The sequence below is a fragment of the Perognathus longimembris genome, chromosome 23, assembly GCF_023159225.1.
Source record: "Perognathus longimembris pacificus isolate PPM17 chromosome 23, ASM2315922v1, whole genome shotgun sequence".
NCBI lineage: Eukaryota > Metazoa > Chordata > Mammalia > Rodentia > Heteromyidae > Perognathus > Perognathus longimembris.
This window is the reverse complement of record NC_063183.1, coordinates 31,428,750-31,455,960: the sequence shown is the minus strand read 5'-3', so window position 1 is coordinate 31,455,960 and position 27,211 is coordinate 31,428,750. Positions and strand designations below refer to the sequence as shown.

Below are 27,211 nucleotides of genomic sequence, written 5' to 3'. Positions count from 1 at the left end.
CTCTCTCTTTCTCTCTCTCTCTCCCTCCCCATCCTTCCCTCCCTCCCTCCCTCCCTCCCTCCCTCCTTCCTTCCTTCCTTTTTTTTTTTTGCCAGTACTGGGGCTTGAACTCAGCAGCCTGGGCACTGTTCCTGAGCTCTTCAGCTTAAAGCTTGCACTCTGCCACTTGAGCCACAGCCCCACGTATGGCTTTTTCTATGTATGTGGTACTGAGGAATTGAACCCAGGGCTTCATGGTTGCTAAGCAAACACTCTACCACTAAGCCACATCCCCAGCCCGTGAACATTTCTTATAACACATGTAGCACAATGGTGAGGAACTGTGTGAATTCTACATCATAATCTCTATGAAAACAGATAAGTTTTTACATTCCATCACAGTCCCTGAAAGTGGATTTCTGGTTTTTTTTTTTTTTTTTTTTTTGCCAGTCCTGGGCCTTGGACTCAGAGCCTGAGCACTGTCCCTGGCTTCTTCCCGCTCAAGGCTAGCACTCTGCCACTTGAGCCACAGCGCCGCTTCTGGCCGTTTTCTGTATATGTGGTGCTGGGGAATCGAACCTAAGGCCTCGTGTATCCGAGGCAGGCACTCTTGCCACTAGGCTATATCCCCAGCCTGAAAGTGGGTTTCTAATGAATATTTACTGATTATCTGAATGAGCTTTGCCAGATTTCCTCATCTCTCATTTATCAGTGATATAAAACATGAATGATAAAGCTAAATACCTACAGGAAAAGAATAAGCTTGACTGAAATTTTTCTTTGATTTCTTCCCTTACCTTGATAAATCTGACAGGTTTATCTGAACATGTTGTTACCAACTATCAACAAGTCATCCAGCTCCTGGAGGAGGGGATAGCAAACAGGTAACTAGGTTTGTTTGCTCCTGTCATTCTTTGGGCCCCATTTTTCTGTGCTGGGCTCAATTTCCCCTTTGGAGTGTATATCAGCACTTGTAACTGTCCCTGTTAGCAGCTCCCTACAATCCACAACCTGGGGGTCCTTCTCAGAACAGTCATACACCTAGGGTAAGGGACAGCAACTCAGATCTAGTGCTCTTATCACAGTGGACGCAGTAACAGTTATTTTGGACATAATAACAGTAGTTAGTAAGCCTGTTACTCCTGTACTTTAAAATACACAGCTTTGGGCTGGGAATGTGGCTTAGTGGTAGAGTGCTTGCTTAGCATGCAGGAAGCCCTGGGTTCGATTCCTCAGTACCACATAAATGGAAAAAGCCAGAAGGTGGCTGTGGCTCCAAGTGGTGGAGTGCTAGCCTTACGCAAAATAAGCTTAGGGACAGTGCCCAGGCCCTGAGTTCAAGCCCCAGGACTGGCAAAAAAAAAAAAAAAATATATATATATATATAATAAAATGTACAGCTTTGCTACTTTGATCGAAGAATAGATTTTTTGCACACATTATTCTCCATCTTTCCTCAGGCTTGATAATGATTAATGTAACATATCATATTTCAGAACATCATTTTCTTCTTTTACATATTAGTGGTGTTATCCCTAAAGCAATCTACTGTGAATAACTGAGTGCTACAAACCCTTCTAAAAGCTATTGTGCCCTGTGATCGCATTCCATGTTTTCAGTTACTAGCACACACCTAGAATACTATTATTACTAAAAATCTTTTTGTTTTCTTGGGAGAAGAAAAAGTATTGGATCTTCTATTTATCCTGTTAATAGCAAGATTTTAGTTTTAACTGAGAACAGAAGGAAAGAGTTTACATTCTACTCCTAACGTTTCATGGAACTCCCCCAGAGGAACCTGCATCTTGTCTGCAGGGCACCCTGAGCTCCTTGATGGTTAACAGTCAGAATTCACCTTTTCCCTCTTTAACTTTGAACTATAAAACCAGTCTTTGGATTTTGACCATTTTCTTCTCTTCTCCAACTCCCATGCAAATTAATGAGATTGAGATAGTTTTAGATCAATGTATAATTGACTTAGATTTAGATAAAAGGAAGACTTCTGGATTTTAGGAGGATTTCTAAGACAGATTATGCATTCTGTCTGGCTTAAGTAATTCAACATCTCATTTCAAATATCTTCTCTTACATTGTAAGATATATATATATATGTATATATGGTTTTATATATATGATATGTATGTAAGATATATATTTATGTGTGGTGTATATGCAAGGTATCTATCTACACATATACATACATATTGTTGGTTGTGGGGCTTGAACTCAGGGCCTGGGTGCTGTTCTGCAGCTTTTTTACTCAAAGTTAACACTACCACTGGAGCCACAGCTGCATTTTCGGTTTCTTGGTGGTTAATTGGAGAAGGGTCTGACAGACTCTCCTGCTTGGGCTAGCTTTTAACCATGACCCTCAGAACTCAGCCTTCTGAGTAGCTAGGATTACAGGCATGAGCCACCAGTACGTGGCTTTAAGGTGGATATTTTATGATTCTCATCTGCAGCTTTCAGTCCTTAGAGTTCTTGTATTCTCCATGGATTCTTCAGGGTCTACCAGGTATGAGCAATCCTTGTTCTAACTGTCTTCCTTGTATACACAGAATCACAGCAGCCACCCATGTTCACGAGGCCAGCAGCAGATCCCACGCCATCTTCACTGTCCACTACACTCAGGTTGGCTACTCCTCATACTTGATGAAGTTCCTTCCTCTTGTTCCTTCTCACCCCCTTGTCTTCCATCTTCTTTTCCTTTCCTTCTGCTCTTCCACTCACAGTTCTCTTTAACAACCAAATGATACAGAGGAGACGTGTTTACAGTCTGTGAAGCTATCCTTTAAGGAAGGATGGAGGCATTTCACAGACTCATCAGAATATCTTTTACTTAACGTTTCAGCACACTTTCACATCTACTCAGCCAGTACAGATTCATTTAAAATGAACATCAAGGTGGAAATGAAAATAAACATTAAAATGTGAAAGTAGGCAATTGACTTCCATTGTGATGGAATGTAGAGATTTATAAGTCTTACCCTCAGAAAGCAAACTTGAAGCTGAATGATTCTGCTTCCATATAACAAAAATAAATGAAATGCATATTCTAAGCTGAAAGCACATATTTAAGAAAACTACTGAGTTTCCAGGAAAATGAACACAAATTCATGGTGTTCTTTCCTTTGACTGTTCCCATCCTCTGTCCAGTACTGTTAGATTGGAAGTTCATTGATGGAAGAGAAAGCTGTGGAAACCAATTTTGCTGTTGCTCCTGCCAGAGGTGTTCACTTGACCGTGTACTTTATGGGTTAAAATAGTGGTCTCTGCAAGCAAGGACTGGGATGTGTCAATGACTCCATTAGCCTTAGGTGACCCAAATTGGCAGCCTGACTGGGGACTTAACAGGGACTACTGGAAGGCCATAAAGCTATGTGATATACAAGATCCCTATACATTCTGGGTACCAGAGGCTGGGGACATACTCAATAGGGCTAATTGGACCAAAGCCACCCGCATAGAACTGACACATATATGTAGAAGAGGCACAGAAGAGGGTTCTGTGGTTCGCACATGCTGGGATAAAAGGAAAAGTGGCCAGAACTGTTGATGCATTTCCTTATGTGTGCATGCTGACACATAGATCCTTCAACAGAGAATCAAGGTATTTGACTGTAACTCCTGAGCAGACTTTGGCTGAACACTAAGCTATGCAGGTACAAAGCAGCCTCTAGGAAACCAGGCCTTAAAGTAAAAACAAGTAAAGAAATAACCGAATACAGTTGCTTGGCTGCATAGTCTGGAGAGACAGACTTCACAGATTTAGTCAACTTAGGTTACTAAATGCTAAATAACAACCACTACACCTCAAGGAAAAGTCAGCATCACATTCTCTAAAAGATCTAATGTTCAAAAATTCTCAGATATGCAAAAGTATATAAGGAAATGTGACCCATGCTTAGAGACAAAAGCAGTCAGTAGAAACTGAGTCTTAAGTGCACCAAATGTTGGCTTTAGCATATAAGGAATTTAGCAGCTAATCTGTGTTCAGAAAACAGGAAAAATCCTGTTCAAAGAATTAAATTAGAAACAAATGGCAATTACTTAATGGAGAATGTCAACAGAATCGTAAAAATTAATTTTAAAATGAAAACTGGGTTTGGAATATACAGTAATGGAGGGCTGGACATGATGCCTGGAATCTAGCTACTCAAGAGGTGGACATAAGGGGATTGCAACTTTAGGCCAGCCCAGGCAAATATTGCCAAGACCCTATCTCAAAAACTGTGAGCCAGGCACCAGTGGCTCATGTCTATAATTCTAGTTACTCAGGAGGCTGAGATCCGAGGCAGTTTAGAGCCAGCCTGGGCAGGAAATTCCATGAGATTTTTTTTTTTTTTTTTTTTTGCTAGTCCTGGGGCTTGAACTCAGGGCCTGCCTGGGCACTGTTCCTGAGCTACTTTTTACTCAGGGCTAGCATTTTACCACTTGAGCCACAGCACCACTTCCGGCTTTTTCTGTTTATGTGGTGCTAAGGAGTCAAACCCAGGGCTTCATGCATGCTAGGCAAACACTCTACTACTAAGCCACATTCCCAGCCTGACTATGAAACTTTTTTTTTTTCAAATTTTTATGATCAAACTGATGTACAGAGAGGTTACAGTTTCATACATTAGGCATTGGATACATTTCTTGTATGGTTTGTTACCTCATCCCTCATTCCCCTTCCCCTCCCCTTTTCCCTTTCCCCCCATGAGGTGTTCAGTTCACTTACACCAAACAGTTTTGCAAGTATTGCTTTTGTAGTTGTTTGTCTTTCTTTTTTTACCCTGTGTCTCTCAATTATGGTATTCCCTTTCAATGTCCTAGTTCTAATATACACGGTTTCCAATATACTCAGATAAGATTACAGAGATAGTGTCTGACTATGAAACTCTTATTTCCAATTAACCAACAGAAAACTGGAAGTGGAGCTTTGGCTCAAAGTGGTAGAGTACTAGTCCTGATCACAAAAACTCAGGGACAGAGCCCAGAGTCTAAGCCCCCAACTGACAAAAACCCCACAAAAACAACAACAGCACAAAGCAAGCTGTTCATGGTGACGCACTCACTATTTGGGAGACATGCTTCAACATAAATATATCTCAAAATACTTATTCTCAGTAAAAAAACAAAAAACCCACATGTTGTATGATTCCATTTATAGGAAATATCTCAAAAGGGCAGAGTTATATAGAAAACAGGTGGTGCTTAGTTAGAGCTGGGGATGGATGCAGAAGTTGATTGCAAACAGACCTGAAGGAATTTTGTGAGTTATTGGAAATGATCTAAAACTATACTTTGATGGATACATAAATTTAAGATTCTACAAAACAAAATAGCCCACATTGGATTAGGGGAGAGAACAGGAAAAGGGGTAGGGTGTGGGGGAGATAAATAGATAAGTGTCCTTGATTAGAATGCACAGTTTACTCTAACAAGTTTACATGCTGTAACTCAGGCAGGAGGATGAACCACCTGCTGGGGCTCTCTGCTGATGAGAATCAGATTCCCGGCGCCCCACTACCACCACCACCACCCACCCTGATAAATGGTACTAAAATTCCTAGGGTTCCTGAAACACTGCACTTAAGGGAATTCTGGGGATTTGCCCTGCTTACTCTGCAAGTGTTGATAGTGTCTTAAGGAATGGCCCAGGCTTGCTATCTGTCTGTCTATATCATATACTGAGAGTTCATCTGCTTCATAACACACTAGAATATCTCCAGTAAGTTGGATAAAAATCCAAAATATCACCATGGTTCAGAGAATATCAACAGAGAGAAAAATTCAAGCCATTCGAAGTGACAGTTTGAATGTGTTTTCTCCCTTAGGCTATTCTAGAAAACAGCTGCCCCTCTGAGATTGCCAGCAAGATCAACCTTGTGGACCTGGCAGGCAGGTAATTAGGGTTTCAAAGCACAGGGGGAATTAAATCCTTTGCTGGGATCTTGTTCTTGTCCACTTTACATGGACAGTCTTGGTCACATATCAATCATCCTGAGAAAATTACAAAAGAAATAATGAATGCTCAGTGGAATATTATGTGTGAATGGCAAAAAAAGTTTCTGTACATCAGGAGGTCTCAATCTTAACTCTCCATTATAATCTTTTGGGACCCTTTTAAAATCCCAGTGCCTGTATCTTGGATCAAATACATCAGATTTGTAGTGTGGGTGAGAGGAGCATAGACCCCTGTAAACCTGCTCAGGTGATTGATTCCACTGCATGGCTAAGATGGAAAACAACTGCTCTAAGTGGAGTTGACTGATTGCATTTCATATTAATTTTATGCAGCATTATTCACTACTTAAAAAAAACTTTTAAAGATACTGTGGAGCTGGGAAAGAAACTTCCTTTTTTGTTTTCCTTTGTGTTTATACTAGAGCTTGAATTTGGGGCCTTGCACACTGGCTTATCTTTTTTTTTTGGCCAGTCCTGGGGCTTGGACTCAGGGCCTGAGCACTGTCCCTGGCTTCTTTTTGCTCAAGGCTAGCACTCTGCCACTTGAGTCACAGTGCCACTTCTGGCCATTTTCTGTATATGTGGTGCTGGGGAATCGAACCCAGGGCTTCATGTATATGAAGCAGGCACTCTTGCCACTAGGCCATATCCCCACCCCTTATCTTTTTTTTCTTTCTTTTTTTTTTAACTAAAAAGCAAAAGGATTGGGTTCAGGTGGTAGAATGTCAGCTAGAAGCAAAAAGCTAAGTGAGAATGTGAGGCCCTGAGTTCAATTCCTAGTACTAGCACACAAAAAAGGAGTTTGAGACAATTAATGATACAGATACCAAAAAAAGCATTAAAATGAGAATTTATTTTATTTATTTATTTATTTATTTTTTGGCCAGTCCTGGGGCGTGGACTCAGGGCCTGAGCACTGTCCCTGGCTTCCTTTTTGCTCAAGGCTAGCACTCTGCCACTTGAGCCACAGCGCCTTTTCTGGCCGTTTTCTAGATATGTGGTGTTGAAGAATCGAAACCAGGGCTTCATGTATACGAGGCAAGCTCTCTTGCCACTAGGCCATATTCCCAGCCCCTAAAATGAGAATTTAAATGAGAATTTAAAATAGTAAAGATATGCCAGGCACTGGTGGCTCATGCCTATAATCCTAGCTACTCAGGAGGCTGAGATCTGAGGATCTAGGTTCAAAGTTAGCCTGGGCAGGACAGTCCATGGGATGCTTATCTCCAACTAACTACCAGAAAATTGGAATTGGTGCTGTGGCTCAAGTGGTAGAGAGCTAGCTTTGAGCTGAGGAGCTCAGGGACAATGCCCAGGCCCAGAGTTCAAGCCCCACAACAAAAAAACAACAACCCCCAAACAATAAAGATAGGGGGTGAGAAACCATGATTTAAAAACTGCATTAATAACACTACTAGAAATGATCATACAGATAGTTTAAATTTTCTGACAGCCAAAATAGAAGCAAATGTAATAGATTATTGTTGCCTAAAAAGTGGGAGGTTGGTTCATTACAGGATGACAATTCCTTTATTTTTTAATTTATTTTATTTTATTTATTTTATTTATTTATTTTTTTTGGCCAATCCTGGGGCTTGGACTCAGGGCCTGAGCACTGTCCCTGGCTTCTTTTTGCTCAAGGCTAGCACTCTGCCACTTGAGCCACAGCACCACTTCTGGCCGTTTTCTGTATATGTGGTGCTGGGGAATCGAACCCAGGGCCTCACGTATACGAGGCAAGCGCTCTTGCCACTAGGCCATATCCCCAGCCCTTTAATTTTTATTTTTTTGCCAGTCCTGGAGCTTGGACCCAGGGCCTGAGGACTCACTGTCCCTGGCTTCTTTTTTGCTCAAGGCTAGCACTCTGCCACTTGAGCCACAGTGCCATATCCGGCCTTTTCTGTTTATGTGGTGCTGAGGAATCGAACCCAGAGCTTTTTTTTTTTTTTTTTTGCCAGTCCTAGGCCTTGGACTCAGGGCCTGAGCACTGTCCCTGGCTTCTTTTTGCTCAAGGCTAGCACTCTGCCACTTGAGCCACAGCGCCACTTCTGGCCATTTTCTACATATGTTGTACTGGGGAGTCGAACCCAGGGCTTCATGTATAGGAGTCAAGCACTCTTGCCACTAGGCCATATTCCCAGCTCCGAACCCAGAGCTTTGTGCATGCTAGGCAAGAACTCTACCATTAAGCTACATTCCCAGCCCCAATTTCTTTATAAAAGGAATTTTGTGGGTCTTTTGTAACATGTTGTACAACATAATTGATAGAGTCTTTGTTTTTGTTCTCATTGACTGTTGTAGTGAAAGAGCAGATCCCAATTACTGTAAGGACAGGATGACTGAAGGAGCCAATATCAACAAGTCCCTTGTGACTCTGGGAATTGTCATCTCCACCTTAGGTATCTGTGGATAAACTGGATGATTGGAGTGGGAGTGAGGCTTTGGGAAATGGCTTATTTTCATTTTGTCAAAATGTGGTGAACACTTACAAGATTCTTTCTGATAAGGCTATGTTCTAGTTTGGGAACCTAAAACCTTGATGTTTATCTGTGGTTTTAGAGCATGATGCAACCATCATCCAGCACTCTCATTTCAAAAAGAGAAGAAGGGCTGGGGATATGGCCCAGTGGCAAGAGAGCTTGTCTCGTATACATGAGGCCCTGGGTTCGATTCCCCAGCACCACATATACAGAAAACGGCCACAAGTGGCGCTGTGGCTCAAGTGGCAGAGTGCTAGCCTTGAGCTAAAGGAAGCCAGGGACAGTGCTCAGGCCCTGAGTCCAAGGCCCAGGACTGGCCAAAAAAAAAAAAAAAAAAAAAACAAAAACAAAAAACAAAAAAACAAAAAGAGAAGAAACTAAAACAATTATGTTACTCAAACAGTGCATCCCATGCATTCAAAGCAACCTGTCACATGTACAGAGGGATTAGCAGTTGATACTTGGGGCTCTTTGGTTTTAATGCATCTACTTCATAATTTCTTCTTCTGCTTTTCTTCATCTGTTAAGCCCAGAACTCCCAGATGTTCAGCGGCTGCCAGATCCTCAATAGTACAGCCAGCAATGGTGACTGTGGCATTCCTAGCCCTTCTTCAGGGACCACTGTTCAGGGGGTGCCCTCCCGTCGATGGTCTTACATCCCATACAGGGACTCTGTGTTGACCTGGCTACTGAAGGACAGCCTTGGAGGCAACTCCAAAACCGTCATGGTTGCCAGTAAGTGGGGTGCTGGAGCTGCTTCATGCTGGGACTTCTTTGTACTGTGCCTCAGACGAGGCCTTGGCCACCTGAGCTGCTTCTTTCCTCAAGGGTGTCTCTACTGTGTGCACAGCAGCAACAAGCCAATGGAAGGGTTGGAAGGGCTTGGTATGATTTTTAAAACCTTCTCCTCTGCCTCAGCTGTGTCTCCTGCACATACTAGCTACAATGAGACCATGAGCACACTGAGATATGCATCCAATGCTAAAAGCATCATCAACAAGCCACGGGTAAATGAGGTGAGAGGCAGTCATGGTCTGTTACAATTTACGCAAAGTGTCTCTACCCTCTCCTTTCTCTCCTCTCTCTCTCCCCTCTTTCTCTCTTCTCTTACCTCTTTCTCTTTCTTCCTCTTCTCTCTTTTCTTTCTCTTCTCTTTCCTCTCATTGATTTCTCTTTTTTTTTTTTTTTTTTGGTCAGACATGGGGCTTGAACTCAGGGCATGGATGCTGTCTCTGAGCTTTTGCGCTCAAGGCTAGTGCTCTACCACTTTGACTAACAGCATCACTTCTGGTTTTCTGGGAGTTCATTGGAGAGTCTCAGGGACTTTCCTGCCAGGCTGGCTTCGAACTGTGATCCCCAGATTTCAGCCTCCTGAATAGCTAGTGAAATGCCCAAAATTCAAGACCCCCTCCCCCAAAGACCATCAAGAAGCTGATTCCGATGCAAAAGCAAAGAGTTGTTTATTAGCAAGCTCGAGCTTGGCCCTACACCCACAAGGACACAGCCAAGATGGACGAAGGCCCGGAGCACAGATTACACCCGGTTTTTATAGTAAACAAGTCTAGGTGATTCCCAGTTAAAAAGACATGTAATTGGTTAACCTTTAGTGTGTTATCTATTCCTGATTAGCTGGGGCATTGTCGCTTAACAGCAAGACAGTTAGTCAAAGTTTGCAAAAGACATCTGGGGTCAGCCTTCACCTGTTATCGACCTCGGGACTGTTAGTGAGGGGTGCTGCAAGTGACTTTTGGCGCCAGTCCCCTCCTGCTATGTGTACATTAGTTACTTACTGGGGCAGTAACTTGTCAGGGGCTTGATTGCCTGGTGGAGCACCTGGCACTTCAAATATTTATCTGCTGATATTCCAGTACACAGCACAATTATCAAACCAAGGCAGTGAAGTATCTTACAAACAATGGCTAAAGCATCCTAACTTTAACTGACCTCAGGTCAAATGAAGTCTCTCTGGCTACCTTGATTATTTTAGACTGCATTTTGTTCAGACTTCACACTGACATGTTCTTCAGTTATTCCAGGAAGCTTCAGGGCCTGCTCAGGCCCAAGCTACAATATAGAGGTACACTGGCTGCCCAGGCTCCTCACTAGGATTAGAGGCATCGAGCCTAGCTCTCATTGATTTCTTTCTCTGTACTTAATCCAACTTGGCAAAGTTGTTTTCCAAATGACAAAGGAATAAAATTCTTCCACTGTAATGTCATACCTGTAACTGATTTAGTAATTAGTAATTAGTAATTAGTAATACCTGTAATTGATTTAGTAACTTTAATGATTAATTTGGGTTTGTTTCACTCTCTGTCTTTCTCCATCCTTTCTTTCAATTTTTACATTTTTATTGTTATTATAAAGTTGATGTGCAGAGGGATTACAGTTATATGAGTCAGGTAAAGAGTACTTTTTTTTGGGACAGTGTCACCCCTTCCTTCATTCTCTCCCTGTTTTTCCCTCCCACCCCCACCCACAAGTTGTATAGTTCATTTTCAACATAGTATCTAGTGAATACTATTGCTCCCTTTATTCACCCTTTGTCCCTCCATTTCTATCCCTCCCCTTAGACTCCCAAAGACTATATAAATGAACAAACAGGACAAAATGAAAACAGGAAAAAATAAAAATTCTTGTTTCCTTTTCCTGAGGTTCATTTTGATAAATATTTTGTATGATCATATGCACACAGGCATTACACCTTTGTGTTCCTCTCCTAAGACTATCCTCCTTTGTTATAAATGACCTATATAATTTATCATGTCCTGAGGCTTCCACATATGAGAGAAAATGTGCATTGTTTGTCTCTCTGAGCTTGGCTTACCTCACTTAACATGATTTGTTCTAGGTCCACCCATTCCACTTTCTTCTATTCCGGGATTTAAACTTCTGGGATGCAAGTTCTCTACCACTTGAGCTATACCCCAAGACTTCCTGCCATAGTTGTTTTTTGTGTTTTTTTTTTAGATAGGGTCTTGCATTTTTGGCTAGGCTGGCCTCAGACTGCCATCCTTTTATTTCTGCCTTGGAAGTGGCTGGACTTACAGGCATGTGACACAATGCCCTGCCTGAGTTACTTCTTTAAGGCCATTTCTCTTAAGACCGCTGGTATATTATCATTCTAAACAAGATTATTTTTAAAGTGTATTTGTTTACTGCTTTATTGTTTTATTTCCCAGCTTTTTTCTCCTAGCTAGATGAGAAGCATAAATAGGAATATCTGTTTTTCTAGAGGGTACTACAGTTAGCTTCTCCCAAGCTAATTGAATATAGAGTTTATAGCTGGTTAGGGCTTTGTGATCAGCCAGTGGTGACTGAATTCTCTGTTCCAGGATGCAAATGTGAAGCTCATCAGAGAACTTAAGGAGGAGATCGAGAGACTAAAAGCCATGCTGTTGAGCTTTGAGCTGGTATACAGACAACAAAAATTCTGTCATATTTAAATGAGTGTCCTTCCTCACTCTCTGCATTATATAGCATCTGGAGCCTGCTACATGCCATATTTTTAGCTGATACTTGTGGGGCAAAGACAGGAGGAGTATGTCTTATGATTCCTCTGTGTAGCTTCAGCTGGGCTGGCCATCCTCTCCCTGTGTCATCTCTTGTCCAGAAAGCATTGCCTCAATGGCCCTTGCCTTCTGTAGGCCCACATGGGAAAATGGGGTTCTTTTTTTTTTCTCAGTCCTGGGGCTTGAACTCAGGGCCTGGACATTATTCCTTAGCTTTTTTTGCTCCAGCAGGTTAGAACTCTATCACTTGCACCACAGCACCACTTCTGGCTTTTTTCTGTGTGTGTGGTACTGAGGAATCCAACCCAGGGCTTCATGCATGCTAGGCAAGCACTCTACCACTAAGGCACATTTCCAGCCCAGGGAAATGGAGTTCTAAAGGGATTTTTTAAAAATTCTTTTTTTGTACAAATATGAAGCCTAATACTTAGGTTCCTGATTTACTTCTGATTTTGATGGTGAACTTTTCCTTCACAAGTATAAGGGTGGAATTTACCTGCGATTCATCCCAAGAAAACATCAAAGCACATCTCTCTCTTTGTGCAGAGGAACATCATTTCTTTGAACGATGAAAAGGATGAAAATTTGAAGGAACTAGTTCTCCAAAATGAATTGAAGGTGAGTGTGTTGGGTAGAACCAGTTATGCTTTACATCACTCAGGAAACAGGTTTAGTCTCCCTCCATTTTCCATGGTCTAGAGCTGCTCTTTCTGCAGAAGAAGGGATATATATGAGTTTAAAGACTAGAGCCAGACTCTGGTAGACCACGCCTGTAATCCTAACTATTCAGGAAGCTGAGATCTTAGGATCACGGTTCAAGGCCAGTCCAGGCAGGAAAGTCCATGAGACTCTTATCTCCAGTAAACCACTTAGAAAAAGCCAGAAGTGGAGCTGTGGCTCAAGCAGTAGAGTGTTAGCCTTGAGCAAAAACAGGCTCAGGGACAGGGCCCTGAATTCAAGCCCCAGGACCAGCAAAAAGGGGAAAATAAAAGACTGTTGTTGGTCCCAGTGAGCCTTGAGTGGGGGTTGTATTTGCCCTAGGAGCTGGCTTGCTGACTCTTTTATTCTCTCAGGGGTTCATAACTCCTTTTGAATAGTGCCAGATATCTAGGGAAATTGTTTTCCTGTCCGTGAATCAGTCAACCAACATGTATTCTTTGGTTGCAGGAGAGAATGAGGTCCTGCCCTTGAGTGGCTTGAAGTCGAGGTATATACATGCTTAGAGAACAGTGTGTTTTGTCAAGTGCCTCAAAGAGTTTGGGGAAAGAAGAACTTATTTTTGGAGCTGATATCATATGCTGCAGCCAGAGGCCTGCTGACCTTGAACTAGATGGGAAGGACTGACAAATGTTAGATAGGGAAAAAGGGGTAAGGCATTTTGGGTGGGGAGAGATAACAGAAGCAAAGCCGTAGGATGAGGGGGCGAGGTGGTATGAGAGGACATGTGGCAGTGCATACTGGGAAGAGGAGGCTGGCTGCAACAGTCACAGATGGAAGGTGTGAAGGTGTGAACCTGAAGTAAACAGGATCAGTAGCTGCTGCTGCGTTTTTTTTTTTTTATCAGTCATAGGACTTGAACTAAGGGCCTGGGCACTGTCCCTGAACTCTTTTGAGCTAGTGCTCTTTGAACCACAGTGCCATTCCCAGTATTTGAGTGGTTAATTGGAGATAAGAGTTTCCTGGGGACTTTTCTGCCTGGGCTGGCTTCAAACCGTGATCCTCAGATCTCAACCTCCTGAGTAATAAGGATTATAGGCATGAGCCTATAAGCTTAATAGCTTCTTGAATCAAGTTGGTGACACAGTAAAGGAGTGTGTAAGGGTACTTACATATGTATATATAATGTGTAAGTATGCGATATGACGGTTACATATAGGATAAATAGGAGGGAAAACAAGAAGTGGATAGGCTGACAAGACATTTTGAAAAAGTAATACGAGTAGACATTTAAAACGAAGTCAAATTTTTATGGTCACAGGTTAGATTTAGGTCCTACAGCAGATCTTCCAATTTCCTATATTCTGTAGAATTATCATGATGCATTATTAAATAATCTGGCCATGACCACATTTTGTTATTCTAACTAAATGTCAGGAGTATATCACACATCCAGGAGTTTGTCAGAAACCTTTTGTTTGGCCATATGTTACAGTTTTGTTGTTGAGAAAATACCTCTCTCCAATAAGAAGAGCTAAAAAGACAAAAAATTATTTTATGCTCATTAGCATTTTGTATTATATAGGCCACCTGACTTGAACTTGCCCCTTATATGATGGTAGGTATTATAAGAGTGGGAGACTGGGGCTGGGAATATGGCCTAGTGGTAGAATGCTTGCCTCATATACATGAAGCCCTGGGTTCGATTCCCCAGTGCCACATATATAGAAAACGGCCAGAAGTGATGCTGTGGCTCAAGTGGCAGAGTGCTAGCCTTGAGCAAAAGGAAGCCAGGGACAGTGCTCAGGCCCTGAGTCCAAGGCCCAGGCATAAAAAAAGAAAAACAAAGAGTGGGAGACTGGGATCTGTGCCAAGTTAGCTGAACTGTAAGCCAGAGTTCTTGGTCACTCTCCAATGCCAGGGGTCCAGATTCACCCCAGCTCTCCTGTAGTTTCTACATTCTTTTTTTTTTTTTGGTCAGTTGTGGGGCTTGAATTCAAGGCCTGGGCACTGTCCCTGAGCTCTTTGGCTCAAGGCTACTTCTCTACCACTTTGGGCCACAGTTCTACTTCTGGTTTTCTGGTGGTTAACTGGAGATGAGTCTCATGGAAACTGGGTTCCCGTAATTCTAGCTACTCAGGAGGCTGAGATCTGAGGATCACAGTTCAAAGCCAACCTGGGCATGTTTCCTGCTAGGTTTACAGTTGTCAGCCACCAACATCCAGCTGTTTCTATTGGTTTCAAGAATTTAACATTATAGCCCTTAAATAACTTACAACTGAAGATATTACATGTTTGGAAAGAAGGGTCAGATGATAAAAGCAACCACAAATGTGGATCACATCGAAATAAGGGAAAAGGAAAATTATAAGCACAATAATGCCAATTAAAAAATATGGCCTAGTGGCAAGAGTGCTTGCCTCATATACATGAAGCCCTGGGTTCGATTCCTCAGCACCAAACATATAGAAAATGGCCAGAAGTGGCGCTGTGGCTCAAGTGGCAGAGTGCTAGCCTTGAGCAGAAAGAAGCCAGGGACAGTGCTCAGGCCCTGAGTCCAAACCCCAGGACTGGCAAAAAAAGAAAGAAAAAGAAAGCTCACAAAACACAGAGATCTTGCTCACAGTTGGATGAGGTAGCAAGACCTCTGTGAGGCTCCTGATGTAATGGTGGGGTCACGAGATCGTGAGAAAGCAGTAGCTGGGGGATACAGGTCAGCATGACCTTTTAATTTGTCTGCTCTGTGCACTGGTGTCTGAGGTCATCTTTCATCTCCAGGTGGACGAGCTAATTAAGGACTGGGCTCAGAAGTGGGATGACTGGCAAACCCTCATGGAGCATTACAGTCTGGATATCAGCAAGAAGAGGGCAGGGGTGCTCATCGACTCCAGTCTGCCCCACCTGATGGCCTTGGAGGACGATGTGCTCAGTACAGGCGTGGTGCTCTATCACCTCAAGGTGAGGGAGCTGTGGCACCACTTTCCTTCCCCAGCCACTGGCTCCAGGAATGCGGGAGAGAAAGTGGAGTAGGCAGATAGAAATCAGCAGTGATTCATTTTGCAGTTGTACTGTTGGGCTTCTAATATTTGCTTTGCTTCTCTGTATCTTAATTTCTTCATTTTAAAGTAAGAATAATGTTTCTTTTCTGGCTTTCTAAAGGGTAAGAGTACAGTCTTAGAGAGTAAAATCTGACCACAAAATTACCATGAGCATAAGCCAGTCACAGTGGTGAATACCTGCAGTCCCAGCTGCTTGAGAGACTGAGATAGGAGTTTGAGGCCAGCCTATACAACATAGCAAGACCCTGTTTCAGAAAAATAATACCATCAACACTCCTAAACTACAAATGCAACTTGCTCAATGATAGTGGCATTCAAAAGACTAATAATTTTTCTTCTCACGCTTTCCCACTTTAGCCCCCAAATCAATAAAAACTCTACCCCCTGCTGGGTGTCAGTGGCTCATGCCTGTAGTCCTAGCTACTCAGGAGGCTGAGATCTGAGGATTGCAATTCCAAGCCAGCCTGGGTTGGAAAGTCCAAGAAATTCTTATCTCTAGTAGCCTCAGGAAAGCCAGAAGTAGAGCTGTGGCCTAACAGAGTTCTAGCCTTAAGCAAAAAACAACAACAACACCCCAAGGACAACACCCAGGTCCAGAGTTCAACTGGCACCAAATAACAATAAAAAATAAAACCGGGGCTGGGAATATGGCCTAGTGGCAAGAGTATTTGCCTCGTATACATGAGGCCCTGGGTTCGATTCCTCAGCACCACATACACAGAAAATGGCCAGAAGTGGTGCTGTGGCTCAAGTGGCAGAGTGCTAGCCTTGAGCAAAAAAGAAGCCAGGGACAGTGCTCAGGCCCTGAGTTCACGGCCTAGGACTGGCCAAAAAATAAAAAATAAAACCCTGCACCTCCCAGTTCTCCATCACTATCTTTTATTATAAAAGCAAGAGTGGAGAGAGTAGATAAAGGAAGCTGAAAGCATGAGGGATTGTCTAAAAGAGCGGGCTGAGGAGGTATGGAGGAAAGTAGGTGTAAATGGAAATAGAATAAAGTTAAGGCTTTCCAAACAAGACCAGTTTATCTGCTTTTGTCACGTAGGTCATTATTTTTTGTTATTGGTTTGTTTTTTATATTTTGTTTTGAGGTAGTGTCTCACTGTATAGCTCAGGCTGGCCTTGAACTAAATATCATCTTGCCTCCATCTCCCAAGTGTTGGGATTACACATATCTACAACTATACCTGGCTTTTATTTTTTTGATGCTAGCCTAGACCTCATGATCTTCCTACCTCATCGTCTTCAGTGCCGAGATTGCACCCACCATTCCTATTCTAAATGAATCATTTGAGTTAATAATCCATGGTAGATAAGTTGTCATCACCAAATGTGTCCTTTTATTGGAGGATAATTCTGGTGGAAGAGACTACGTTTCACATGGACAGCATCTCAGTGCTGAGAATCTACTTGTCATAATTGCCCCCAGATGACATTTAAAAAGAACAAAGAAAGCATCAGTGGGGGATAGACAAAGTGGCTGTTATCCCTGGAGAAATCAGGCTCTTCTGTGCTCCCTGTGGAAATGAGACTGTAGCAAAGCTGTCTCTGTTCCTAGCCCTTAGGGGAGCCATCAGAGACAGAACAGTACACACAAGTTAAAGTCGCTTATTTTTCTGGCACATTGGGAAAACATTGTGCAGAAAGTGATTGTCTGCTTTTGACTTAACAGATCTAAATACCCAAAGGTATTATTGGCATAGGTAGAAGGACAACAAAAACAGAAATAGGGGACTCTGTCCAAAAGCAAAAAGGGACAGAGATATGGTTCAAGTGGTAGAGTACTTTGTGTAGCAAGTGTGAGGCACTGAGTCCAATGACCACAATCACCAATAATAATATAATGAATAATTAAAAAAATAAGTAAATAAATAGAGAGTGTGAAGGAAGGGGTGACATTATCCAAAAAGAAATGTACCCATCACCTTATGAAAAGGTAATCCCGGGCTGAGGATATGGCCTTGTGGCAAGAGTGCTTGCCTCGTATACATGAGGCCCTGGGTTCAATTCCCCAGCACCCCATATACAGAAAATGGCCTGAAGTGGTGCTGTGGCTCAAGTGGCAGAGTGCTAGCCTTGAGCAAAAAGAAGCCAGGGACAGTGCTCAGGCCCTGAGTCCAGGCCCCAGGACTGGCCAAAAAAAAAAAAGGTAATCCCTTTGTACATCACCTTTATAATAACCATAAAATACATTAAAAATAAGTAAAATTTGTAATTTGTTGCCATGTCATTGCTTTCCTCAAATCTTAAACAGATTCCCCATAATCCAAGAGCCAAAGATTTAGCAGTTACCAACCCAGTGACTTGTTGCTAACTCCAGTTTCCTCCTCCTCTCTTGTACTCTCTTCCAGTCCTTTTTTATTCTAGAGGTGCTTTTCTCCTACTTGTGCTTTACTCTTCTTAGAATCTGGTGTGTGTTACACTTCATCTGCAAACAAGAAGGTAACGTCCTGTGTTTCCACAAATCTCTTAAGAAAAAAATCCAGGTGCCAGTCATTCATACCTGTAGTCCTAGCTAAGTGGAGGCTAAAATTTGAGAATTGTGGTTTGAAGCCAGGCAGGGTAGGGAAGCCCATGAGCCTCTTTATTTCCATTTAAACACCAAAAACTGGGAGTGGAACACTAGCCTTGGGCACAAAAGGTCAGGGACAGCACCAGGCCCTGAGTTCAAGCCCCAAGACCAGTACAGACAAAACCACTTGTCTCTGACATTTACTGAATCAAATTTGGACCACAACCTTAGTCCTTTCCGGGGCCCATTTCCTCAGATTAGGGAATTTCTGACCAATGACTGTGGCTGTTCACTAACTCCAGGCTACAGGAGGATAGAAAGCAGTTTGCTAGCAATTGTTGAATTTTTTTTCCCCCTTGTCATGGAGCTTGAACTCCCGGCCTCAGCACTGTCCCTGAGCTTTTTTACTCAAGACTCTACCACTTTAAGCCACAGGATCACTTCTGGTTTTCCGGTGATTAATAAGAGATAAGAGTCTCACACTTTCCTGCCCAGGCTGGCTTTGAACCATGGTCCTCAGATATCTTTCACCCTCCTGAGTAGCTAGGATTATAGGCATGAGCCACCAGCGCAAGGCTGATTGTTGGATGTTCCTATCTTATTTTTGCCTCTCCCTTCCAGAGGCTCCCTGGGCTGTAGAGTGGTGGGGGGGCAGAGAGTCAAAATAGCCTGAGCCAGGGCTGGGGATATGACCTAGTGGCAAGAGTGCTTGCCTTGTATACATGAGGCCCTGGGTTCCATTCCCCAGCACCACATATACAGAAAATGGGCCAGAAGTGGCGCTGTGGCTCAAGTAATGGCAGAGTGCTAGCCTTAAGCAAAAAGAAGCCAGGGACAGTGGTCAGGCCCTGAGTCCAAGCCCCAAGGCTGGCCAAAAACAAAACAAAACAAAACCAGCCTGAGCCAAAGAACTGATTTAGAAAAGGCTGGGATGGAAAGGGGGTTAGGAGGGAGAGACAATGAAAACACTCACATTCAGATTCTAATTTGAGGGTAGGGCTGGATCTGTTTTAATTCTTATTAAAATGGCTTTCTTCTCCCCTCAGGAAGGGACAACAAAAATAGGAAGGATTGACTCAGATCAGGAGCAGGACATTGGTAAGTGACAGTGATACAGACACACACACATACACACACACGTACACGTGTGCACGCACGCACACACCTGACACTTGGTGGCAGTTATTTGTTCATAGGTTTCTTCTGAGGAGTTGAGTGGAGAGGAGTCTGTTTCCTTTGCTGCTGCTGCACTTAGGCCTGGGACATGGAAGGCAGAAACTTAGTGGAAGACTTTTTTTAGCTTTAGGTGGCTTCAGATGGTGCTTCTTCCTTTCTTGTTAGGATGAGAGATCATGCAGTTGTTACATTCTGATCTCACTGGCTGGAGGAGTTTCCCTGGGAAATCTCCCCACCTTAGTGACTACCACCTCTTCTGTAGTCCTGCAGGGTCAGTGGATTGAGAGAGACCACTGCACAATCACCAGCGCCTGTGGGGTAGTCATTCTTCGGCCTGCTCAGGGGGCACGCTGCACAGTCAATGGCCGAGAGGTCACTGCCGCCTGTCGTCTGACCCAAGGTAGGACCGTCTGCAGCCCTGCTGATGCCGGAAGAATGGTGGAGCAGCAGACTTTAAGCATCAATCTCTGTACTCAGAGATCTGAAGTTTCTTCACACCATCTTCACCCGAGAATGGAGAACACTCTGCAATTTGCATCTGTATTGTTAGCTTTGTCCTTATGAAGGTTTCCGCATCCTAGTTTCCTTGTCCGTACCTTAGAGATATTAATAGGATCATTGTGAGGATTAAATGAGTCCTATCCTTGGCACATAGTAAAAATATGTCATTATTACTGTTAACTACTGTTAACTACTATTATTAATCTACAAAATTCTTTCTGTATTTTGACAGTAAACTTAGGTTCTTTCTTCCATGAAGCTTTGCCCAGCTGCTCCACCTGGAACTCAGCTTGCTTCTCTTTGGAGTTCAAGAGCCCCTTCTGTTTATTTTACTTCCCTGTGTATGCTAGGAGACTTATAGTTACCACATACCAACTCAGCTTAAATTATCGACTTGCTGAGGACATGACTTTTATCTCACAGAACCGTGTCCTGCACGCAGAACTCGGCCTGCTGACTCAACTCTCATGTGTCTCACATCACAGGAGCCGTGATCACCCTGGGGAAAGCGCACAAGTTCCGGTTTAGTCACCCAGCAGAGGCCGCTCTCCTGCGCCAGCGAAGGCAGGTTAGCCTGGCTGTAGTTTCTAGGCCGCTGCTGGCTTTGCTGCTCTTCTTAGGGGAGAAGTGTGAGCTTTGACCTGTTCTGTTGGCTTGGGATGATGGTAGCACCTTCACTGTGTCTTCCTGCATGTGCCAGGTTGGAGAGGCTGTCTGCAACAGCGGCTCTTTGGAATGGCTGGACTTGGATGGAGATGTCACTGCCTCCCGGCTGGGTCTCTGCCCTGTGCTTTGGAGGCAAAGGTAAGAAACAGATTTTTATATTGGTGTGGAGCCTTCTCACTTGCTTGAGCAGGGAAGAGACTAGTATGGTAGCCAAAGTCTCAGTGAGCTTTGCCTGAACTGACTTGGCTAAGTGTTATGGTTGGAGTATGAAATGTCTCAGACAGGCTGTACATTGAAGAACTGATCTCTAACGTTTTGGGAGTTTGGGGAACATTAGAAGGTGAGGTCTAGCTGTAAGAGTAGATCACTCGGGGTATGTACGTGGGGGATTCTATTTTGTCCCAGGCCCCTCTCTGTCCCTCTCCCTGCTTCCTGTCTACCAAGAGGTGAGCCTTTTTGCTTACCTCATACTCCTCACCATGACATTCAGCCCCACATCAACAGAGCCAGCTGACCATAGACTGAAATTGCTAAAACTTTGAGCCAAAATCATATTGCCATTGTTCAAGCGAGTGGCAGATCTCGGCATTATGCACATAATGCTGGATTAGCAGGCTAGCAGAGTGCGTGAGTACAGAGTCATGGAGGCTTCCACACAGATTTCAAGGATACTCAAGGTTGTGATTGGGCAAAGGAACATATAAGAGTAGAGTGAATGCAGATTGTTTTCTGGGCTCGCGGTGTGGATCTGTGGCAGCGTCTCTATGAGTCTCTCCTCCTCTTGGATGGGTTTGGCTCCAAACTTGCCCTGTCCTGCACTTTCCCTTTCCTTCACTTGTCTCTCCAGAGAGCATTTGTGAGGACCGGAACTGAATCCAGAGGTAGAAGAAATTGGCTGGTCTGCCCTTCTTTGTTCCTTGTAGCAGTCAGTGATCTAGACTAGAGATGAGTTTGTCTTTGAAAACCATTGCCTATGTTCTTGGCATTTTCCCATTTGGAAATTTGGGGCTTAACTAAAGTCAAGACTAGAACACTGGGGGCTGGGAATATGGCCTAGTGGTAAAGTGCTCGTCTCGTACACATGAAGCCCTGGGTTCAATTCCTCAGCACCACACATATAGAAAAAAGCCGAAGTGGCACTGTGGTTCAAGGGGTAGAGTGCTAGCCTTGAGCAAAAAGAAGCCAAGGACAGTGCTCAGGCCCTGAGTCCACGCCCCAGGACTGGCAACAAAAACAAAACAAAGACTAGAACACTGTCAACACCTTAGAACACTGTTGCTGCAGCTGCCACTGTTGTTCAGTTAGCTGCCTGTGGTAGCAGTGGAGGGCTACCAGTGACAAACATGGAGGGATCCGTGGAGGCGTTACAAGCAAGTGACCAGGCAGTGGCTAGGGGATGCTAGACCCACCCAAGATGGAGGAATGCTAGCATTCAAGGTCCCTTGACTGGCAGGGAATGAAGACTTGCCCTTGATAATATACCCTGACAATGTGCCATAAGGGTGAAGTTTTCTTTTTCATCTATTTTCTGGGAACTTGACTGATGAGTTTAGCAGAGCCCTTGTGACCAACCCTGTCAGGGAATCTCAGGTAAATGTGCTGTGTTTTACCAACAGCCCAGACAGCCTCTCCCTGGAGGTCTGCTGCCGTAGGAAGGGACTTATAGCTGCTGCGGACGCAAACAGCAAATCTGAGGATTGGAGTGGCAGCCTGGGAAAGAAACAGTAATGTCAGGAAATTCAGCACCTACCTCTTACAACTGGTGGGCAATGATTTTTTTTTGGGGGGGGGGGCAGTCCTGGGGCTTGAACTCAGTGCCTGAGCACTGTCCCTGGCTTTTTTTTGCTCAAGGATAGCACTCTGCCACTTGAGCCACAGTGCCACTTCTGGCCATTTTCTATATATGTGGTGCTGGGGAATCGAACCCAGGGCTTCAAGTATACGAGGCAAGCGCTCTACCACTAGGCCATATCCCCAGCCCCTGGTCAATGATTCTTAGCTGGGTTTGTCCAGGATCTTCTGATGCTCTCATGTTTAATCCAGCCAGTTCTGTGGCCAAAGTTTAGGGCAGTAAGATAGGCATGACATGTAACAACACACACATATTGAATGTTTTCCATTAACTGTTTTGGCTTGGCAATGGCTGGTTTTATATCCAGTTGGCTATCACTACTCTTTAGCCTCCTGAGCAATAGGCAGTATCTTTTCCCTTTCTGGATATTCTGTTGTGAGCATTTGGACTTTTCCCCGGCAGTCAGCACCTGTATTCCCCTAAGCACAATTGCTCAAATGTGTGGACCTTGGATTCATTAGATATCAAGTCATCTCACAATCTCCTTCCCAGGGCTCTATCATTTCTCCCCATCTACTTATCTTACCTGTGCATCCTTCACTGACTGAAAAATTGTAATTTTTTTCTATAGCAAAGATGGTGAACTTTTTTTCTAAAAGCTAGATAGTATAGGCTTTGTGGGTTGTCTGGCCTCTGTTCCAACTACTCATTTTTGCCCTTGATAATATATAAACAAATAGGCATGACTGTCTTTCAGTAAAAATTTATTTACAGAAATAGGGAACAGATAAAATTTGACACCTAGACTGTAGAGTTTGTGGACCTTCATTTTAATACTCTGTGATTTCATTCTACAATTCAAAGTGATAGGTTAGTCAGCTGTATGTTACTATAACAGAATACCTGATACAATCAACTTACAAAAAGCATAGGTCCATTTTGTTTTTTTGTTTTTTGTTTTTTTTTGCCAGTCCTGGGGCTTGGACTCAGGGCCTGAGCACTGTCCCTGGCTGCTTTTTGCTCAAGGCTAGCACTCTGCCACTTGAGCCACAGCACCACTTCTGGCCATTTTCTGTATATGTGGTGCTGGGGAATCGAACCCAGGGCCTCATGTATATGAGGCAGGCACTATTGCCGCTAGGCCATATCCCCAACCCATAGGTCCATTTTGGATCACAGAAAGTTTCAGTCCAGGGCTGGGGATATGGCCTAGTGGCAAGAGTGCCTGCCTCGGATACACGAGGCCCTAGGTTCGATTCCCCGGCACCACATATACAGAGAACCGCCAGAAGCGGCGCTGTGGCTCAAGTGGCAGAGTGCTAGCCTTGAGCGGGAAGAAGCCAGGGACAGTGCTCAGGCCCTGAGTCCAAGGCCCAGGACTGGCCAAAAAAAAAAAAAAAAAAAAGAAAGTTTCAGTCCATGGTCAGTTGGCAGTATCTGTTTATTGGAGCTGTGACAGCAGAACAGAACAGATCATGGCAGGAGTATAGGGCAGAGGAAGCCTTCACCTCATGACAGCAAATAGAGATAAAAATGGAAGGGCCAGGGTTACCCAGTGACCTAACTTCCTTCCATTAGGCCCCACCTCCTAAAGATTCCACTGCTTCCCAATGGCGCCATGCTGGAGCCAAGCTTTCGACATGTAGGCCTTGGGGGACCTTGAGGATCCATACTATAGCAAGTAGTGGTCTGAAAAGAATGTAATTCCTTTGAGCATATGTCTCATACTACTTGAAATCTGGTTCTAGCATCAAGCCTTCCACATGATGGCCTGGGAGAGTTGTAGAGGCTTAGAGCTAGGCAAAGTGAGCCTAATTCTGGTGTTTTGGTTAGCCTTTGCAGACTCTGACTCTTCCCAGATACTCCCCTCCCATCCCTACTCTGAAGTATCCATGCAGTTGACTCTTTTACTTATTTTTTAATTTTAATTTAATTAAAATTTAATTTTGTCAGTGGTGGGACTTGAATTCTGGGCCTGGGTGCTGTCCCAGGTGATAAGAATCTCATGGATTTTCTTGCCTGGGGTTGTCTTTGAACTGTGATCCTCAGATCTCAGCCTCCTGAGAAGCTAGGATTACAGGTATGAGCCACTGGTACTTGGCTCAGTTGGCTTTTTTGGACACCTAAATGACAAGGATGGGGATAACCTGAGAAAACAGCATGGGCTGGATGTGTGGCTCAAGTGACAGAGCATCAATGAAGCAAGCGAGAAAATGCAAGGCTTTGAGTTCAAGTCCCAGTACCTCCAAACAACAACAAAGCAAAAAAAGATGATGTGTGAGTGAGGTAAAAGTCAACATGCAAGAAGCTCTGAGTTTCCAGAGGAATGTTCTGATTGGTCCAAGGTCAAATAGGAACTTAGAGACAGAGTAAAAGATCACAACAATGTATAGTTGTTTGTATTTACAAATTATTATTATTATTATTATTATTATTATTATTATTATTGTCTGATCATGGAGCTTGAACTCAGGGCCTGGGCACTGAGCTCTTTGCTCAAGGCTAATGCTCTACCACTTTGAGCTACAGAGCCACTTCCAGTTTTCTGGTGGTTAATTGGAGGGAAGAGTGTCATAGACTTTCCTGCCCAGGCTGGCTTTTGAACAACAATCCTTAGATTTCAGCCTCCTGAGGAGTTAGCTAGGATTACAGGTGTGAGCCACCAGCACCTAGCTGTCTAAAACTCTTTCAGCCCTGTTCTAATCCTTTCTTCCTGAGACAAGCTGTCTTGGGGTCTTCTGTCAGAGACAACAGTCTGGCTCCATGTACATTCGCTGTTCAGCAGAGCTGCCTCTCGCTGTCAGGTGGCAGGGGCTTTCTCTTGCAGTTGAGGGAAGGGAAGTAACCCCGCCCTCTAGGCACCCTCAGGTTTTGCCTGGTATTTCTGTAGTTTTGCTGTACTCAGCATTTGACCATGATTTTTGGCAGAAGCTTTTTTTTTTTTTTCTTTTCCTGTCCTGGGGCTTGAACTCAGGGCCTGAGCACTGTCCCTGGCTTCTTTTTGTCAAGGCTAGCACTCTGCCACTTGAGCCACAGCGCCACTTCTGGCCTTTTCTGTATATGTGGTGCTGAGGAATCAAACCCAGGGCTTCATGTATGTGAGGCAAGCACTCTACCACTAGAGCCTTTTCATTTTAAAGGACCAAGTTTCTTGATTTAGCTAGATGTTTTAGTGTTTTTTTTAAAACACATCTGTTTTATTTCCCTGTGATTTCCTTAACCAAAATGAATTTGTCTATATGAGACACAGCTATAAATAATGCCCCCCCTCCTGACTGCTCTCCCTCCTGCACTTGTGACATCACACGCTGCTTGTGACACCAGGTCTGCTTGTCCCAAACTGCCTGAAGTTTAGCCCTCTGTCTACCCTGTTGAATTCAGGGACTTAGACTGCCACCAATTGGTCCTCAGCTTGTTTGGCTTGAGTGACCTTGGACCCTTTTGTAACAGAAAACTGCTGGAAGAGCCACATGGCAGGAACCACCAGACACCAACGGATGGAGAGAGTCAGCAACAACAGCACTATGTGGAGGATTTAAGGCAACAAATCCTAGCAGGACAGATCCAAGCTGAGAAGGAACAGGAATCTGGCCAGGCTTGTGTCCACCAACAGACCAAAGGCAGTAAGTGCCCACCATTTGATGTGTCCACCTCGCTGAATTTCTCCAGTTTCATGCTTCTGCAGCCTTCTGTATTCTCCTGTTCTCTTTATGATATGACGGAACCTTCGGCATTAGACGTTCTCTCCCTCTCTTTAGAGACCACGGGCTATAATAAGAAGGGAGCCAGCTTCCTTGTGGCCTCTCAGAATGTCAGACCTCCTAGTTATGCCTTGCTGTCATGCTTGTCCATGCTTTTCTGTCTGCTTTAGCCTGTACCCACTGCTGTACTGAGGCCTAGGGGTCCTTGTCCCTTTCCCTGTCACCATTCCTCTAACACCATTACCCTCGCCAGCCCTTTCCACCCAGCTGCAGCCCTGGCTGGCGGAGTCTAAGTGCCAGCTACAGAGGAAGAAGCATGTGCTGACCTTCTCTTTGGGTATTTTTGGTTCCCAGACCAGCAGTGGCTGCTCAGACAAGAACCCTGGCTGGCCAGCTTGCAGAAGCAGCAGGCAGACCGTGGCGCAGGGAAAGAACTTGAGGCCTCAGTGGCACCTGATGCCTGGCTTCAAACAGATCTTGAGACTCCACCATCCCCACCGGTCCGAAGCCAGAAGAGGGTGGTGCGGCTGCAGTTTCTGCGGAGACTCGCTCTTCGGGCAGCAGAACGGAGCATCTGGCACAAAAAGGCTTCATTCCACCTGGAGAGAATCATTAGGAACCAGAGGCTACAGGAGGCCCCAAGGAGACTGGAGCAGATTAGAGCATCATGCTGGCTTCAGGATGACAGCCCCTCGAAGTCCCCATGCCAGACACCTCTAGTCCCCGTGCCTCCACATAGAAGCACATGGGCAAGCTGCTGTTCTTTGGGTGTCGAAAGGTTTTGCAGCCAGCACTTGCCCCAGCTACACAGGTACAGCCTGCAGTTGTCACCTAGAAGCACCCAGTCCAGATATTGTTCTTTAGTCCCCAGTACTTAGTGAAGGGGAGGATCCTGTGTGTTCCTCCCTTCCCCATGGCCATTCTCCCTTTGGCTTCTCTTCTAGGTGCATCTTTCCAGATCCAGGGTCCTCCCTTTTCCCTCCCGTCAGAGAGGCAGCTCGTGCGTCCTGTGATAAGGATCTCTGCCTCTTCCTCATCTGCTCCTTTTACCCAGATGTCCCAGTGCATTTCCTTATGTATCCTACCACCTCAGTCTCGCCCTGCCTCAAACCAGACTTCTTCATCTCTCCCCAAGTCTGCTTCCCTCTCTTGCCCTCCCTGCCTCCTGGTGGTGGGTCAGTTAGTTTTCAACTCACAGGCTCATTTTGGGATCTCATTTCTCTTCCC

General features: G+C 44.3%; 1 protein-coding gene across 9 annotated transcripts in view; it reads left to right on the top strand.

Annotated features, from left to right (window-relative positions):
- The window catches only part of Stard9 (StAR related lipid transfer domain containing 9), an 85,919-nt gene that overhangs the window by 40,168 nt on the left and 18,540 nt on the right, over nucleotides 1-27,211 (top strand). For 3 of the 9 annotated variants that reach the window (XM_048332871.1, XM_048332864.1, XM_048332866.1), the window contains exons 8-21: nucleotides 794-863; nucleotides 2,538-2,610; nucleotides 5,799-5,866; nucleotides 8,230-8,327; nucleotides 8,937-9,424; nucleotides 11,744-11,821; nucleotides 12,467-12,538; nucleotides 15,338-15,535; nucleotides 19,195-19,246; nucleotides 19,587-19,724; nucleotides 20,311-20,393; nucleotides 20,526-20,629; nucleotides 25,734-25,906; nucleotides 26,339-26,795. In XM_048332871.1, coding sequence (XP_048188828.1) covers nucleotides 794-863; nucleotides 2,538-2,610; nucleotides 5,799-5,866; nucleotides 8,230-8,327; nucleotides 8,937-9,424; nucleotides 11,744-11,821; nucleotides 12,467-12,538; nucleotides 15,338-15,535; nucleotides 19,195-19,246; nucleotides 19,587-19,724; nucleotides 20,311-20,393; nucleotides 20,526-20,629; nucleotides 25,734-25,906; nucleotides 26,339-26,795 — 2,152 coding nt within the window. Of the gene's footprint in view, nucleotides 1-793; nucleotides 864-2,537; nucleotides 2,611-5,798; nucleotides 5,867-8,227; nucleotides 8,328-8,936; nucleotides 9,425-11,743; nucleotides 11,822-12,466; nucleotides 12,539-15,337; nucleotides 15,536-19,194; nucleotides 19,247-19,586; nucleotides 19,725-20,310; nucleotides 20,394-20,525; nucleotides 20,630-25,733; nucleotides 25,907-26,338; nucleotides 26,796-27,211 lie in introns of those variants that run through there. The other 6 variants (XM_048332870.1, XM_048332869.1, XM_048332865.1 and 3 more) reach the window with 6 other exon arrangements.